The sequence below is a fragment of the Agrilus planipennis genome, unplaced genomic scaffold (assembly GCF_000699045.2).
Source record: "Agrilus planipennis isolate EAB-ADULT unplaced genomic scaffold, Apla_2.0 scaffold191, whole genome shotgun sequence".
NCBI classification, from domain to species: Eukaryota; Metazoa; Arthropoda; class Insecta; order Coleoptera; family Buprestidae; genus Agrilus; species Agrilus planipennis.
Genome location: NW_020438901.1, coordinates 562,614 through 581,817, shown reverse-complemented (window position 1 = coordinate 581,817; position 19,204 = coordinate 562,614). Strand labels below are relative to the sequence as shown.

General features: G+C 32.7%; 1 protein-coding gene and 1 long non-coding RNA gene across 3 annotated transcripts in view; one reads left to right on the top strand and one right to left on the bottom strand.

Moving 5' to 3' along the window:
• Positions 1 to 1,177: 1,177 nt before the first annotated feature.
• LOC108740917 (small conductance calcium-activated potassium channel protein) overlaps positions 1,178 to 19,204 on the bottom strand; it is a 158,427-nt gene continuing 140,400 nt past the window's right edge. The window contains exons 8-17 of one of the 2 annotated variants that reach the window (XM_018475448.2): positions 17,587 to 17,694; positions 11,954 to 12,304; positions 11,804 to 11,899; positions 8,593 to 9,014; positions 4,042 to 4,177; positions 2,790 to 2,900; positions 2,605 to 2,732; positions 2,479 to 2,548; positions 2,252 to 2,404; positions 1,178 to 1,417 (exon numbers count right to left, since the gene is read on the bottom strand). In XM_018475448.2, the coding sequence (XP_018330950.1) occupies positions 1,256 to 1,417; positions 2,252 to 2,404; positions 2,479 to 2,548; positions 2,605 to 2,732; positions 2,790 to 2,900; positions 4,042 to 4,177; positions 8,593 to 9,014; positions 11,804 to 11,899; positions 11,954 to 12,304; positions 17,587 to 17,694 (1,737 nt within the window). In that variant the 3' untranslated portion in view covers positions 1,178 to 1,255. The remainder of the gene's footprint in view (positions 1,418 to 2,251; positions 2,405 to 2,478; positions 2,549 to 2,604; positions 2,733 to 2,789; positions 2,901 to 4,041; positions 4,178 to 8,592; positions 9,015 to 11,803; positions 11,900 to 11,953; positions 12,305 to 17,586; positions 17,695 to 19,204) is intronic. The other variant, XM_018475453.1, reaches the window with a different exon arrangement.
• Positions 12,317 to 14,157, top strand: LOC108740923. The gene is made up of 3 exons (XR_001938421.1): positions 12,317 to 13,203; positions 13,857 to 13,966; positions 14,031 to 14,157. It is a non-coding gene; the product is annotated as an uncharacterized LOC108740923 (long non-coding RNA).

The following is a 19,204-nucleotide window of genomic DNA, read 5'->3' as shown; positions in this document are numbered from 1 at the left end:
CATACGTTTCTAAAGCATCAGGTAATATTTAAAATGTTCTGTTTCTATTTGTAAAAAATTTTATATTCAGCCTTAGTGGGACTATTATTTGAATATTGTTACATTTTGAGGATAAACTGATCTTTTTTATAAATAAAAGGAATGTACATTTATACTAAAATGATTATAAATAAAATGAAAAGAATAGATCATTTTATTTACATCTATAGTTGCAATCTTTTGCTTTTTACCTCTGTTAAACCNTTTTTTATAAATAAAAGGAATGTACATTTATACTAAAATGATTATAAATAAAATGAAAAGAATAGATCATTTTATTTACATCTATAGTTGCAATCTTTTGCTTTTTACCTCTGTTAAACCAGCTTAAAAATTATCATTAATTAAAACGGTACCTTGGAAATATTAGATAACAGTTTGGTTTATATAATTATTGTAAAAAGTACCTATATTTTGTAATTTAAAAATTTGTTATTATATGTTCTATACGGTGGTCATAGTTAAAAAATGTTTTCCAAAATTATAGTCACATCAAAAACACAAAAAGAGAAAGACCCACGTACGCAAACAGAAAAATATAACATGTATTATTTTTTGTTTACGATGCTAATGGATAAAAAAATAAATGAATTTGAGAAAAAATAATGTTTAAAGAAAACAAAAACCAATTTGTTTTCGTAAACATTATTTTTAAACTAGTTTTCGAAAAACATCTGGCAGTGTTTTTCCAAACATAATATGTGTTTAATTGCGAACAATTAGAGTGATGTAACATTTGATATTTTGGAAAACAATTTTTGTTAGACAATCCTTTAAATAATTTGTTTTAATACTCATAAAAAGTTCTACTTCTATTTCGGTTATTTCACGTATGTACGAGGCTATTACAGTAAATATAATGCATGTATGTATAATATAAGGTACTCTGTTTTTTTTTTGTAATGTAATTATTTCTATCAATTAAGGCTTTGCTATGCTATTTGTGTAGAAACTGCTATTCATTATCGTTACTTTAACTTCACTCAATTAATTAATTTAAGGCTCTAACATACTACACGATCGTTGTAGTGTATTTTAAATAAATTAATAAATAATTAAACTAATAGACTGGTGAATAAACGAAAGCAATTTTTTTTTATATACAAGACAACGGTAAAAAATTTGTTGTTATCAGTTCAATTAATATGGCACTAGATTTAGAAAAATTATCCTTCCTATTAAAAAAATTGACTAGACAAGTATTCCATGGGTGAAATCAGCTTTTTGTCGTAGTGGGTGGTGGAAGTTTACCTATTGGAGATGGTATCACTGCAACAGGACCGGGCCAAGGGCATGCTGGTGGCACACTTCTAGACTGCTGAAGACCAGCCGCTGATTCAGGGTGAAGGAAATTTCTCCTTTGTTCCATTTTTTCCGCCTAATTACACGAAAGGTCAATGTAACTACCGAAAATCCACCCTTATGCGAATAAAGTCAGAAAAAATAAAAGTGCATTGCCTAATATGGTTAATCTCGGTTATTACGAACAACAGATCCAAAAAAATATGTTCGTTATCATCGAAACTTTTTATTAAAACCCTTTGGTGCCCTGGATTTTCATATTGGTTCGTAGTAGCCGGTAGAGTTAAATATACTTAACGCCAGCACAAGCCACGCCTACGATTATGGTATAAAATCCGAAATATACGCGGCAGTAGCACCATTTACAACATTTTGTTTGTGTTGTCTTTTCCTACCGTAACCTTATTAAAAAAGAAACTAGTAAAAAAATAATAAACATAAATAAGAAGAGAATAGAGTTCCATATCGCTGATCCGTTAAAGCTGGTAAAAATTGCACCATTTCCGTGTTGCGCTGGCGTGGAGAAGCTAACTATATTTTCCGTATAAATCCGGATTTTACGACGCAATATTGTTGTTCTCTTTAAGGAGCACCATGCATCTTGCACCACGGAAAAATTTGATCCCTTTTACTAATGTAACATACGCACATATCTAAATGTACATTATATTATTCTATACATACGGTGTGCCTCTAATAAAGTACTAGAGGACTACAGACGTCATATTGTTCCACTAATAAAATAAAAAAATTATTTACATACGAACTCAGCAGTGCTGGCTTTCGATATTAGGATAAGGTATGCGTTGCAACTTTTGCAACTTTTAAATGAACATTTCCGATAGTGTATTAGTCGTAGAATTAATTTATCCGCGGAGGTGTCCCTTAAAAAATAATGTTAAAAACTTACTTGGGCTTGAATTCTGGCTGCAATAATATCAGGTAAAAGGTCGATTTGTTCTTGTAAAGCGATCATTTTGTCTTCCATGTTCGTCAATCGATCTTCTAACGTATCTTGCCTAGAACTCATATCGGAAACGATCTCGTAAACGGTGTTTTGTGTCTAGAAAAAAAAAAAAATTGTTCAATGAAACATGAACCAACGAAATAACGAATCGAATAGCTAGAGTGTTTTACCTTTGCCATATCGGTAATGGTGTTGGCGTTGTCCATTAACTTTCTTTGGTCCATTTTAACTTTTCGCAACCTGCAAAGCAATTTTGAGAAACATTTCACGATAAAAGTGATGAATTCAATACTTACGCGTAAATGGCAAGGAGAAATTTCCTTTGGTGTGTTCTCACACGTCCGGGATTTACTCTGGTCACTAGCCTTGTATACTTATATATCAACCAAGTTTCTCGTAATACGTTTGCTGCTGCATTTTTTAACTAAAATGCGAATAATAAAGATGAACTTTTAAGTAAGTAAGAATAGTTTGAACTTACTCTTTTTGTTAGTTGAGTATCCATCATAAAATTGTGGACATGCTTTTCAGCTCTAGTAAGTTCCAACTTTCTTGAAACAACGGCAACGAGTAATGCCGTACACCCTGCTCCCTGAAACAGTAAAGTTAATAGTTAGTTTACATTGTAGAATGGAATAAAAAAGGACCCCGCAAAACCATACGGAAAATGAGCTTATGTTAAACTTTGGATTTTGGTAGTTCTCGACGTGGAGATCAAAAGTATCAATGGCATCGATTTTACGCAAAGAAAATTAATAGATATTCCAGAAACTATTTATAATGGAATTTGAAATAAATGTAAATGTTAGAAAATTTGGATTTGGAGTTGTAGAAGTTCGAGTAACAGAAGTTCGACTGTATTTTGTTTTAATTATTTATTGCATATGTATGCTACTGTCTAAAACACATAAAATAAGTGGTAGGTAGTGAATTGAAAAATCCTGCAAGCTTAATATCATTAGTTACTGAAACTTTGTTACTTTAGCTAACAGAATGCTAAGTGTGTATAAAAGTGTGGTCACCTGGAATAGAAGTTTGTTGTTTCAGTTTACGGTAAGACATCCAAGGGTAGTTTACCACTTTTGTTGAAGCTCGAAAGATAAGAGATAACAGTGTTTACGATTATGTGGTATTTTCTTTGGGTCACTGCGGTCGCGGTCTAACTTTGTGAGAGACAACATTGTCCCGAACTGATTAGATTTTGCACACAATTCCGAACATGTTTACTCATCCACTCATAAGATTAGTACAAAAGTATTTGAGGTCTGTCAGTTGCTTAAAACTTTCAGTTAGCCGCTTTCGCGAACAACGTCCAGCCACACTTGACGATATTGGACTTTACAGATTGAATACGACATTCGAAATGTAGAAACGAATGTTCGAAATTTCGAAAAACCGAGGAATATTGAACTGTTCTGTTTATGTGGTTTTTCATTTCGTTTCGTCGGCAATTGTGAAGAAATCAGCCGCAGATAACTCGGCTGTGAAAGCTTGAAAGCTTCTTCTTATAACGAATTATATTCTTTATAGATATTCTTTTAATTAATTATTGACGCAAATTTACTTCAAAGATAATAGTGAACGCTCTACAAAGTCTACAAAATTATTTTCACTTCAAATAAATAAAGGATTCACTTTTGAAAATTTGTTTATCAAATATTAATATCCGGAAGACCATTCCGTAATTCGAAACGTTTTCAGTAGAAATTGCAACATGAAAAAGGTTTACTTACCATAATTCCAGTACTAACCGCAATACCTCTACCACAATAGGTATTGGGTACTATATCTCCAAATCCAACGCTGAGGAATGTTATTGCTATCAACCACATGGCATTCAATAGGTTTGCATGCTCTTCATCGTGGAATCTAAAAAAATCTGCGTTTTTTCAACCGAGAAACATTTTTTTTTTCACTTTTTTCAATAAATCCTTCTAAAGCATGTATCTATTTATAAAGGTGTGGGTTGGTTTTTTATTTTTTATTTTTTTGGTAAAAGTTTCTAAACAAAAGAATGAAGCGAAGCGAATAATAAAACCGCTTAAATTGATGCGACATGAAGGAAAAGAAAACAGTAAACAGCTCCAGCTCTACCAAAAAAAAAATTAAAGAAACTGCTTAACCAAAAAGGATTACGTTGATATTAAGAAGGTTAAGTTTTTCCTAGGAAATTTGACCCAGAAAATTTAGTTTAACGAAATTAAAACGGTTTCAGGAAAATTTTTTATTTAATTTTTAATTAGGAAGATCGATTTCTGTCAAAAGAACTTTAATTACAAAAATATTATGAATACACATAAAATTTGTTCGGTGCCTTACTTTTGAGTTTAAACCGCAGCCCACTGTGCATTTTCTATAGATTACAGAAACTTCGAAAACAGCCCTTACGGGGAAGATATTTAACGAAATACAAACTACTCAGTAAGTTTCTTCAAAAATATTATTAGAAAATCCCTGAAGGTGGTTTATGTGATCTAGGACGTAACATCGGCTACAGGTCACAGTCTACACGCAGCACACAGCTCGACAAGAAAGTTGGGCTAAGTTCATTCTGAACTCGGAGAATTGATTTCGAATATACGAGGTGTAGTAACTAAATTCCCGAAATTTAGTTGTCATTTCCCACTGAACAACTCACCTTGTTGCAAATTGTGAACCTTTCTTTGGTACCCGTACAATTTTGAAGTTGCTAAGTCGCATCGTTCACCTTTAATCCGTGTTTTTCGTAAGTAAATTTTTTAGTAGCTTCTCAAAAATGAATGACTCAAATCACAAAAACGTGTCGTAATATAATATTTAGTGAAATTTGGCGAAAAACCATCTGAAATTCTCGGCGAATTGGAAAATGGGTATGAAGATGAGTCCTGAGAGAGGGCGCAATGAAAGCAAGGATGTCTAAGATGAAGGAAAATGCTGATCGTTCTTTTCCATATGGAGAGCATTACCCACTGCATGTATGTTCCTCTTTGCCAGACAGTTTCTGGACAGTTTTATATTGGCGTCCTGAGGGCACACATTTTTCGCGTAAGGCGTAGAGAAAAGCTTGATTCTTCATCATGACAACGAGCTTGCGCATTCTTCCATGATTGTCCGCGTGTATTTGGCCAAAAAAATTATCAACCACATTTCCTCTACAATCCGGATTTAAACCTATTTCTCTTTTCAAAAATTAAATCCCACCTCTTCATGGCAGTATAAAAGAGGTCAAGGCAGCTGTAACGACGGTTCTGCTTTCGATAATTTCAAAAGGCTATGAAGGGTGCTTTCAAGGGGTTAAAAAGACGGTGACAACGGTCTATAGAGTTGGAAGGTGACTATTATGAATGCCGATAATGTATTGTATTGAGCAAAAACTAATTCACTTGTGTTTTATTTAAATTTCCGCAACTTAATTACAACACCTCGTATACCATCAACGTGGATGGTGTAAAAAAAAAGTTTAAAAAATTTTCAGATGTGGTGTTAAAGAAGAATTTTAAAAATACAATGGATAGAAATAACGAAATATTATAAACAGGAGAACAAAGAAAAGTCAATAAGGAAAAGGGGAGAGAGGATGTTAAGACACCTTCTCAGACATGAAGGCGTAGTTAGAGACGTATTAGAAGCAGAAACAGAAGTAAAGAAAGATAGAAGAAGACCTAAATTAGATGATGGTTTTCAAAAAGTTAAGGATGTGGGATGTTCCATAGTAGTTTTAGGTAAATGCGAAGATTTACTCAGGATAGAAATGAGTGGATATTTTGTGGCACTTCAAACAATTTATCTTTCTTAATGATTGTTCTTGATGGTATCTTACAATTAGTCTATTTGTCATGATTTATGGAAATTTCAGCTTCGCACTATTATTTTCTTTTTAGTTTCATTTCACTTTATGCAAGTTAACCATTTGAAAGGGTTTTTAAATGCATGGGATGGTGTGTACAGAAACTACACAAAAATATACGAGGGTGGATTGATAAGTTTCCGGCCTAACCAAGAGATGACGCCACTAGGCCTACCTTGAGGTGACATTCTATAGTACCATCCTTGGATAGCTTGTAGCTATAGTTTCAGCCCGATCTCCTTGCTAGTGTAGGTTTGACAGCACGCTGAACAAGACGCCTCTGTGGTTTTCGTAAAAATGGAAAAGCAGGAAAATCGTGCTGTCATCAAATACTTTTATTTGAAGGGGTTAACGCCGAAGGAAATTAAAAAAGAGATGGACTCAACACTGGGGACATCCTCCCCGTCATATTCAACCGTTAAGCAGTGGGTTTCCGAGTTTAAAAAGGGTCGTGTGAGCACCTCTGATGGGCCTCGCTCAGGACGCCCCGTTGAGGTCACAACTCCAGATATGATCGAAAAAATTCATCAAATAGTGCTGGGAGACCGCAGATTGAAAGTGCGTGAGATAGCTGAGACCTGTAAGATGTCATATGAACGTGTGCAACATATTTTGCACCAACATTTGCATATGGAAAAGCTCTGTGCAAGATGGGTGCCGCGTTTGCTAACAGTCGACCAAAAATTGATTCGAAAAAACATTTCTACCGCAAATTTGTCATTGTATAAGCGTAATCCAAGCGAATTTTTGCGTCGATTCGTAACCGTTGACGAAACGTGGGTCCACCACTACACTCCTGAAACCAAAGAACAGTCTAAACAGTGGATTGGACCAGGGGAACCAACTCCAAAGAAGGCAAAAACAATTTTTTCGGCGAACAAGGTTATGGCTACTGTTTTTTGGGATGCAAGAGGTATTATATACATTGATTACCTTGCAAAGGGTAATACTATCACTGGTCAATACTACGCAGACTTATTGCAACGTTTGAGCCACGAGGTGAAAATTAAACGACCTCATCTGGCGAAGAAAAAAATCTTGTTTCATCACGATAACGCACCAGCGCACACGTCAATCGTTGCGACGGCTAAAATCAACGATCTAAAGTTTGAATTGATGCCGCACCCTCCTTACTCTCCAGACCTAGCCCCGAGTGACTATTTTCTGTTCCCTAATCTCAAAAAATGGCTTGGCGGTAAGAGATTTGCGGACAATGAAGAAGTAATCGAAGCTGTAAATGGTTATTTTGAGGAGCTTGACGAATCAGTCTATAGAGATGGCATTAATAGACTGGAACACCGCTATGAGAAATGTATCAGCCTTGGAGGAGATTATGTTGAGAAATAAAAAAAAAAAAATTTTAAAAACCTTGTTTTTCTTGGTCAGGCCGGAAACTTATCAATCCACCCTCGTACATTAGGTATATATACATAATTGCAGATTTTTGAACTGTAATCAATAAATTTGGTAATTTCGACATTAGGTTTGCATCTAGTTACCGTACCAATCTCCAGGTGACATATTTTACGTGAATTCACCATATTAGGTCGATAATTTTAAATTTTTACAAGTGTGAAGCAATAGAATGTGTTCATGATGTCTGCAATTAGAAAGTTTTACAAAGATTTTATAGTAAGAATCATTATCTGCGATGAAGGTTTTTTCAGCATGAAATTTCATGCGATATGCTTTAGGAAAATATAAATATCACACTAAATATAAACCGTTCCTGAAAGGCTTAATTGTAAGTAAAACCATGGATGTAAAAAAGAGCGTGAAATCTAAAGTTTCTTTCAACACGCTGACTGGGTAGAGTACTTGAATTCTGACGGATTTGAATCCAGTTTCGAACAGTTAGTTGAATACTATGTTATGAAATTATTTTCATATTTAAAATGGGATTTAATTTGTAAAGATAGTTGGTAGCGCCCGCTCCAGGTGCGGACAATCTGTGGACAATTGACCGGGGCGCCAAAATTTGAGGGCGGAATTTTGACTGTTTCAGAAAATGAGAAAAATATTGATTTGTTAAATATCCAATTAACAGAAAATTTCACATATCGATTTTTTCAAAATTAAATAAGAATTCTTTTCTTTCGACTACTACACAAAATCGTCTTAATGGTCAAATAAACTGAGAACGTACAATTGAAAGTGAGAAAAAACCTTTTTTGTGATTTTTGTATAGTTGATATTACCTTGTATTATTTTTAATATCTATATGTAATTGCATTTTAACTGCAATAAAGTAGATTTTCAATAGCACCTAATTAATTTCTACAATTCTGTACCACTTAATAATCAGTCTTACGCTGTTGAATATATGGTTTTATTAAAATTGGATGATTTGATTTTTATTTAAAAAATTTATATATATTCTCAAGGGCGGTAATTTGTTTTTTGCCCGGGGCGAAGTTACTAGAGCGGGCGCTGTAGTCGAAAATTTAATGATTCTTACCTTTCACATTGTCGTAGAGTCCAGCTAGCTATTATCCACAAGGAGACCATAAAAACCAAGAGAACAGTGCCAGGACATATGGTCATGAGTGTCTTCAATACAAAACGTGTATTGAAGTTAATTCTATTAAGGGCCCCTATACTTCTTGACGAAGCGTCAGTGAATAATTTACTATGCAAAAGCATTACTCGGCAAATAAGGTAGAGCCGAAGAAACATTGGTAGGGATAAGGGTACGTCATAGGGGACACACTTTTTACCAATACCTCCACTTTTATTAGCCAGTTTTGTAGTCCAAACAAACTGATTATTGCCTGGTATAGGATGCACTGCACATATCATCAGTTCCATTGAAATTTGCCCTATTCTTTGCCAAGTCATGGCAATTCGCCAGTCATCGGCACAGTTGTCTATCATAAAAAGCTGAAAAGTTAAACAGAATCATCATGGATCATTTGCGGAAGCAAACGATCGATAAAACTTCAACTTTAGTTTTACTTCTTTGATAATCTTTGGAAAACTTGAACGATGTGTAAAAATATACCTACGCGGAAGTTAATTCAGGTGGAAATAATAATAATTAATTAATTAATAGGCGCCGTAGCTCATTAAATATCAAATTGCATATGTACACTACGTCAGTTTCAGCATCATATTAACTTTAATGAAACGTGAAGCTGTTAAACCTTTAACGAAGTAATTAATAAAATTTAATTGTGTTTTCCAGAAAAATGTTGATAGCTTTATGCCTTGAAACACGGTATTTTGTTTACCTATTAAAAGTCTTCATTTAATATTGTAATTAAGTTTGTTTCGAACATTTTATAGATTTTTAGTGAGGTGTGTTAGTTGAAAATGAGATTGAATAAAAATCTTTCACTTTGATAATGTGGATAAAACTCATCCGCATAGCTACATTCCTTTATCTCTTTTTTGAAATTTATTTGAAGAGTTTCAACCGTTACGGGCACGGGGCTATTCAAGTACTGCATATAAAATTTAATTTTATCAAATGGTACGTCCATGTAAGAAAAGCAGATAATCGCGCAGCATTGTAGTAAAAAGAACAACCTTCCATCAGCACGCCATGGTTAGTGCTGCGGGAGTGACAGTGCAAAAGATCATATCTATATTATGAATAAAGGAAGAATTAAAAGAAAAACGGACTCATTATATGTATAAAATGTTATGGATGTTATCAAGCAGAAATAGGGGATGCTGTAGTTCAACAGTGTTCATACGCGATTGCCTATGATGTAACTCTATTTTTTGTCAATTTTGGAACGGAATTCTACAGTCTGTTTGCTGTATCATAAAATACACACAAGTTGTTATGTAATATGTCCCGTGTTTTTGACGTTTTATTAAATGTAGGATTTTTATAGAGTGTATCTGAAAGTGTTATTGTCACACGATCTCAACTTTTTTATTGTTTATTTTTCAGGAAATTCTATCGTCAATAAAATTTTTATTTTTGTACCCTTTTTGAGCTGTCAATCGCGCAACTACGTACACGTAAGAAAAAGTGAAACAAACGCTATTTTTAAAATGCTCCTACGAGAGTTATTTAGAAAAAAAAAAAAAAGAAACTGCTGAAATACCATCTGGCGCTATTATTAAAAGATATTTCAGCCCTGTTCACCATTTCACTACAAATGGGCGATAAGAATTCAGGAAAGAACACGAACCCTTCCAGTGTCTACCTCTATTTCATTTATACATTTCTTTTGTCGGAAAGACGTGACTGGTAAAATAAAAAAACCTCAACTTTTTCTCCCATAAAAATTTGTTCCGATTATTTTGCGTTGACTTATTTTTAATTGTGCCCAACTTAAGGAAAAACGTAATATGTTTTTTGTTGCATAGAACAAGGAATCTTTTAACAGAACTTTTAAAATTATTCAGATGATAAATATGGCCTCTTGAGATTTATATTTAAACTTAGTTTCAATTCAGAACTGCTGACTGCAGGTAGAATCGTTAAAAGAAGCAAAACATACTTTTGAACTTTCGGAAACTTTTTTCCATTCCGTCCATTATTTCTTAAAAAAAAAAAAAGCGAAATCCTGAAACTGAATAATAAGAACAATTCGAATTACTTATAGTGCGGAAATTTATAAAGAATAAACAAAAATGTTTTATCGATTAGTTGTAAATTCTAATAAAATTTACAAAACGTGTTATGCACTCACAGATAAACCAATTATAGATTTATCAGAACAGATTAAACTCAAATATAACACAAAATAGTCGTGCATTTTATGTTGTTGTAATAATTCTAAATGAGTAAAGCGATTAATCAGAAACTGAATGTGGCATGTGCTCAGGTAAAATTGGATTTGGCAGCTTAATACCCCTGCAAAAGTCATAATGATCTACAACAGCTGCAAACCATAATTTTGTTACAAATAGACATTTAAAAATTGTTTCAACAGGAAACTGATGTAGTTTGTACATTAAAAGTGATCTACTTTTTTGTAGGTACATACGCAGGTCTTGACGAAGAATGAATAGTAAGTTACAACAAGTTAAAGAATAATTACTTGAACTTTAAATAACATAAAAATGTAACATTGTTGTTACCGTTTGAAAATGATTGCATTGAAATACGTGTCAGGATTTCTTTAGATAGACATAGATGTTATTCGAAATTCATTTTATTTTTGTGTTGTGATGAGCAAAAGCAATACCAACAGCGCAGTTTTTTAATATTGTTTGTGTCTACTCTATCTACAAAGCATGTTTACTTGACTGCCACATTTTCTTACAGTTTATTAGAAATTCATAGGAATCTACTCAAAAGTATTCGATGGGACAAACCAAGTAGGTAACATATGGACTAATAAGTATGAACAAAGAAATAAAGGTTTTATCTTTGACATTTTAAACGTTACCCCTAGAGATATTGTTAAAAATTACTTCAAAACAATTATGAACAAAATCGTGCCCTTATTATTTCCAAAAATGCAGAATTTTCTGGAAGAAATAATTATCATGCGGTCGTTGTTTTAAAGACCGGTTAGACATTTTTTAATTGTTTTGTATTATTATATTAAAAAGTTTACCATAAATAAGAAATCAAAATTGTTTAATTTCTTTCAAATTTGGTTTTTCAGATTTAGTTTTTGATCTTGTGTTTTTGTCAAGATCAAAACTAAAATAGATTTTGCTCATCACTGTTGTGTTGAAGTGTTTTTAAACGGTGTTCTTACCTGTATTTCTAAAGCATGATAGGCCACAATTAGGCCCAAAAGAATCACAGTCGAAACGGATATCAAAGTTTTGAGCGCTATAGAATAAAATTCGTCCTGAAAATAAATAAAAAATACTCTACGCCTTTCAGTGATTGATTTAAATCTTACTTTTCGGTATATACCGGCACTACTAAGTTCATTTTCGATCACCATAACAACAATTCCAAACATTCCCATAACTAACGCATAATCGCTAATCCTTTTCCTTTTTTCGAACAAGGCTTTACGTCGTCCCAGTCGGTATCCTACGTTTGGTTTGTGCTTAAGACTAGCAGAAGAAGGCCCTTTGAAAACGCCGACGTTTCCTGCATTTTTTTCATCGGCAAACCGTGGATAATCGGTATTCCCGCTTCCGGATATACCGTGATCGTCCTGTAGACCTCGCCCTGTGCCTGAGTCCTTGTTACTGGAATTTTTCACAGCCCCCGGTATCGATAATGTTGAAACCGGTTTCCGCAGCTACGGAATTTACAAAACTTCTGTTAATTAAGGCCACTAATTACGGCGCGTGAGAACAAATGTTTTGATGCTAATGATCTATGATTAAAGCATTGTTTTTGGTAATACCAGCGGGAAAAGCAAATCCGGGAATCAAATACATTGATGCAAAATCACCATGTTCACAATGCATATATGTACTTTGTATTGTACAATATAAAACACTAAAGCGGTATCAAGTGTGGTAATTAAAGCATTATTTATATACCTAACTTCTCATTACGCGGTTTTCTTTTTTAAATAATTCGCCGATTATGTCTACAGTTTCTACATGCGGTAGAATTAACAGCATTGGAAACTCCACCGTGTTTTTAATAATGCTGAAATGTTTTGTTACTACTTGTTCATGCTGTTTTTTTTTTAACTGAATCCCATTACAGGTATACCAATATTTTACGCACAAATTAAAATGTGGCCTAATTATGTTTTATTTTAATACAGAATTATTCAATAGTCGTGACATGTCTGTTGTAAATTATAGAGTGATAATAATGCATTTCTGCATTTACTGTGTCAGCTCGCTGTCAACCATAAAATCTTATTAGTTATTAACGTATTGTATAAAAGTTACACCGTCATAAAGCCCATTATCTGTATTCTATAATTCGATTTGAGTTTCTTTAACAGATAAAGGCATAATTGGAATAATGGGCATAGGAAGCATGGCATAAAAAGTACAAGTCACATACGTATTATCATATTAAGTATAAGCTATTTTACACTAATGTAAGCCATAGGTATACGTTTGCAAAGTTATTTCAGTTTTCCTTTTTTAATAGATAATTATACAAATTACCTTCCGCTGCTTTCCTTAAAATTAGCTAAAAAGATGTACATACATACGAGCATGGAAATTAAAGGTACTTATTTATACTATTTTTTGAATTCTATTTAATAAAAATAGATAAACCATTGAGTTGCCATATATACTTACTTATGTATAAATATAAACCTCTGTTTGAGGGAGTTGTCCCCATAATCTGTGACACATGAATTTCTTTGCAACTGTAATTGTATTTTTGATTTTCTACCTATTGAATTTTATAGAATTTTTAATCTAGAAAAATAAACTAAAAACAATACAATCTGGAACAGACTAACACAAATGATTTGGAATTTTTGTTGTCCAATTATGAATGTATTCTTTTGTTCTTAAGTCGATTAAAAATAACTCGAATTAAATTTATATCTTACATACGTAGATGGGCCAAACATACTTGACTCGATTCGACCCAAAATTTTCACTTTCACCCTATTTAAACATAAATACATCGTTATTTACAAGTATTGGTTAAAATATACCTATTATGGGGACACCTCCCTTAAATATTCTTCTATAGGTAATAAGCCAACTTGTGTTGTGTGCCAGACAATAATTAAAAAGTTTGTGATTTGTGCGTTTAATGAAATTTGTCTACATTAACTTTTCCTGACTGTAAAATAGCCGAAAGGATCAGATAGTTTATAAAGTGTTAGGTTGCTCTCGTTAACTTTTATAGATTTTGTTTTCTAGATAAGATTGGCTTTTTTAACGTGCAGTTTTTACTTCATTTCAAGTCAGTCAATGGATAATTACCCGTAAATTCAAAACTGGTTACATATTAGATAATAAAAGAAAAACAGGTAAGTAATAAGCGTACGTATGCATTAATATTACGAATAATTTGCCATTTTTAATTCTGCGTAGGCAGATTTGACAGCGGCTAGTTAAAAATTCAGCCTAATTATTATGACTTGAAATGATGATGTAATTAGAAGAACTTCGCCAGCGGGCCACAGTGGGTGGGGGGCCAAGATGATAAATAAAAGATGTAGTTATATCTTCTTTAATTAGTTTTGTAGCTAAAATAAATATTTACAATTAATAAACTTTTGATCGTTTACTATAAGAATTACTGTAGAGCCAAATTTTGGGCGTCCAAATTTGAAAATTGGTTAAAAGGGTGTTGAAATTATGAATTATTTTCTTCGATTTCGTAAAAACTCTTCGTCAAAACGCAAATTACCTTACGACACCCTGTCGTAATAAAAATTAAAATTGACTTGAAATTTCATGTGTCTAAATTTGAAAATTGGTTAAAAAGTAGACGAAATTGTGAATCATTTCTTTCGATTTCGATGTTCGAGAATTACAAATTGAGCAACAAATAATCTTTCTACCCCCTTGGCGACGCCCTCAACTAATTTGTTTGACGTTATAACACACAATTTGCAAATAACATCTTAAAGTATTACTTAAAAGTATTTGTGACATGTTGGAGTTGAAAAATCTCGAAAATATACACCACGGGAATAGTAATTCAATAAATAAATCATTTTTTCCATTAAAGGAAGCTGATTTTTTAATTCAATTTCACGGTAAAAATGACGAGGCAAAATCCAATCCACAAATATGGAAAATTTAATTATGTATTCGAACTGTGTAACTGAAAGGCAGTGAAAAAACGGCAGCATATCACCACCAAATTAACTTAAAATTAATTTTAATTCAGTTCATTGAAATGTGCTTCTCACTTTATTATTCTTCTTCCCTCGGGTGTTACGGTTCAATCGAATTTAATGTTAAATTTAACATCAACTTGTAAATGAAAGTGTAAAGGTGTATATACTATCTACATGCTTTTAATATATATGTAGGTATGTGCTAAATTATGGGCGTATCCAAGAGAAAAATATTATTAACTTATATGTTTATTATCAGTAATTACTAAAAAAAAAATTGTTGAACAATCCGCTTGTAGTTACCTATCCGGTAAGCGCTGTTTGAAGGCAGCAATAACGTTGGTCAGTGTTCTATTGGAACTGTCTGCGGCGTGCTGATGGGATCGCGATCTAAAGGTTTCGACAGCTCATAGATCACTGACCCAACTTTTTGGATTTCGTACTTGGTAACGCCCATGTACTACATAAGTAGGTATTAGGCTTAAATTTCCGGCAACATGTCAAGACTCCGTGAAAAATTAGACGAACCATTCGCATATGAATATGTTATGATTTTGTGTTTGTTTGTGTTGAATTGGTAATAAAAGTTTCGTTTAATCTCGAAGTTGTGACATAAGCGACCGGATTTTTATCTTATATAGTTTTAAGCGCTTGCACTGGCGGTAGTTTCCAAACCAAGCCGATGAAAAATCTACAAAATTCAAGCTTTCAGTCAGTGCCATCCATAAAAAGTTTCATTAATCGTAGGTTGCCATTGCACTAATCTAAACTGAAATTGTTTGTAACAGATTTGTTTTTTGTTAAATTTTAAATTTAAATTTTCAGGAATTACTTGTTATCATTGACGTTTTTGTACCGTAAAGTTCAAATGCCATGAAGGTTTGAACTCAATTATGGTGTGGACTGCAATATAATAAACAATTTTGAAATGCGTTGTATATTACATTGTACAGTGTACATAGCGTCCGGTAAATATGGTCAATCTGGCTTCGTAATAATATACGTTAATTATAAACAACAATAAATTTGCACACCTATATGAAATTTCAGTAATCAGCATGAGTTTTATCCCAATTTAAGGTTGAAACATTATTACGAAATAAATTTTACAATTAATAAAATATAACTGAATCGATTTTTGCTGAAATTAGTTTGAACGAATGGTCTGATTCCGTTTTTATGTGACTGTAGTTTAGTGAAATAAAATATCAGTAAACATAATTGATTTGCACTCGAAAAGGAATTTAAAAGAAAATCAGAAGTTCAAATATTTCTTAATCAATTTGAAGAAATGAAATTTTCGTGTAGTTTTAGTCTAGAAGGTTGGCAATTTTTAGGGGCCACCTAAAAGTCTGCAAATTAGCGAGCGAGGGCTTAAACTGTCGAATACAAATTGAGATACACTTAAAGGAAAACGCCGCTATTGATTATCTAATGGACCTATTTTAGTGGAACGAATCGTTAAAGGAATGACCAAAATGTATCTTGTTTTAACGTCAAAAGTATAAGCGGAAAGATTACTGAAAACTTACTAAATACGTTAAGGGCTAAAACTAATTCATAAAATATGTGCTGAAATTAAATAATCGATTACATGAGCAAGATTTCGTGTACTTTATCTTGAATCTTTTAAATTTATTCATGTCCTTTTAATACCTTTTTATAATATCACAATTACACGTCTTGCTACTGTCATGTTTTGGTTTTAGATTATTTATAAACTTATGAGTAATGAGGTACATTTTACTAACAAAACAAGTTTTACTTGTATTTCATTAACCCCCCCTAACTACCACTACTTTGATTGTGGGTGAAACACGTGTGTGTTATTCAAAAATGTGTTCTGGCAATTAGGGGTGACTTTCTACTATTGCCTAGTCTCCTTTATTTCTTTATTTTTATTAATATGTAACTGTATAATTACCAATAATATTATCTATTCATTTCATGATTTATTTATTTATTTATAATAATAATCCTGTCTACAATCACTTATCACTTATCTATGCTTGAAGCGATTGAAATGTGGTGTTAAAAGAGGGTGCTAACAATGCTGTAGACACAAAAAGTTAGAAATAAGGAGGTGTTAGAAAGATTAGGAGAACAGAGGGTGTAAAGAAAGTCAATTTTCAGGTATGAAGGGATAGTTAAAAGGGACATATTAGAAGCAGGAATTAAAAGGGGAAGGGGTAGTCCTAGATTAGATTACTGTTAGGATATTGTTAGAGACTCAAGAAGAAGTAGAGTCTTTAGACTGAAAACCTTATGATGATGGACTTGTCACCCATAAAATGCAATGATTAGTAAAATTTATCTAATTACTTTTCATAAGTTTATGATTTTTACATTACAAACAATACATGACGATTGCAAGGCTGGTAATCGCAGTACCTACAATAAAAAGGTTGTAAAATATTACGGTACGCTCAGTACATTGCCATCTTCTGATATTTGGTGCTACCTAGAACTTTGACATTTTAAGTTTTATATACATGAATGATTGAAAAAATTGAAAGGAAACCAACAAAACTTTGTTCATTTTCTATGATCTAATTTCAACACTTATTTTTTGAATCTATTTTAGCACTTAATCTTTATAAGTATGTATATATATATATAATAGTATCAATAGCAAATACATATCGAATAAGTTTTTACCAGAATCCTTACAGGTGGAATATTTATATGCGAGTGCAATGACAACCAAGTGAACAAACCTATAATTCAAAGCTGATAATGGGGTTTGCGTGTAAAACTAATGTAATAATAAATGTGAGGGTAATTCGAGTTTTAGTGCCCACCGTTTTAACGTAGGTAACAGTATCGCTGGTAACTTCGGTTAGGGCCCTTTTTAATCTTGAACGCCTTGTCTGTGCCATGGACTGTGACGACATCAGTAGACCCGACCCCTGCATACATGTAATTAGAACACTGGTTCTTACTTATAATCATCTAACAGATACCTACTGTAACTATTTAAAATCTTATCAACAGTTCGATTGATAACACTACTTAATTGTAAGTACCATCCTCTTTCATTGCACTTTGTGATTTAGACCATTAAAAAGTTATTGCTATTATTATTATAATCTACGTAATGGATTTTTTAATTTGCTTAGTATCGTCAAAGCTATTCTGCGGATTGTTACTAGAATAAATGGGGCAGTAACGCTTTTCAATTTTCTTTCATTAGAACTCTCTTGGGAAAAAAAAGTTTACCTCCCTATTCTATCTCATTTCCATTTTATTTTTCCATCACGTTAAATGGACTTTCTGTTACATCTACATCATTTAATACTTAAACTGTTATTATTTGCGATTATAATAACCATAATAAATTGTAAGGATTTCCTTTTAAACACCGATTTATTAATTTTAATTATTTCCTCTTTAACTTTATGAACCCCTACAATATAAAATAAACTAAAATGTATTGTATTCTATTATTTTATCCAACTATTAGATAGTTACTTGATATTTTGTAAAATAGCTAGGTTAATTTATTTATTAATCGATCATGGCTTGCACCAAGCATCCGGCTCGAAGGACCATGCTTGGGTGTAGTAATGATTTGCAATATTTTCGTGTTATAAATATTTTGACATTACAAAATAAATTTCACTTAAACGTGCGCATTTTGCGAGTTCACAATCTTACTATTTTAATTTTGCTAATCTTCTCCCCCTTTATGCCAATAGGCAGTCATCACCTTTACACAATTTTATCGCTCAAAAATGATACACATCCACCCGCTGAGTTTGGTGACGCAACAAGTTATTATAAAAGGATAAACTGACGCACAGCACAAAATCCTGAGTCCAGAGCAGCGGCTTCCAATTGTTTTTTTGCGGAACCTGAATTGAAAGTTTCCAAATTAATATGAAAATTACGACAACCAAGGAAGCGTACTGGTATCTAAGTTAAATTTTACTACATGTTATTTTTGTATGTTTTCTTCAAAACAAGGTCCTGTAAAAATTTAAGTACTTATACCCATATCGTATTAGTTTTAGAGTAACTGGGTTGAAATTCGTATAGCATATTTTGTTATTTATATTCACCTAGTGCATATTCAAAATTTTCAAGAGGCTTTTCAAATATAGTTGACTTTTTTTAAAAGAACCTCATCTTCACATCGCTGAATTAAAGAAGCAAATGTATGCAAGCGGTGTTGCAGCTTTCGTGCGTTTCCTTAGAAATTAAAAAGATCCTGTCTAAGGAGGCGGCAGAGGTATTCTTGCACCACCTTCGTCCTGGCAATTACCACGTCATTTACTTGAATAATAAATGCAAACTCAGTTTCACAAACCAAGTGCGCCAATTTCTTTTATGTCTAAAATATTTTTATAAAGGAAGATACCTTTAAAAAAAGTTATGCATGAAAAGACAGAAAATTTCTCAGTTAGAACAGAAAATTCA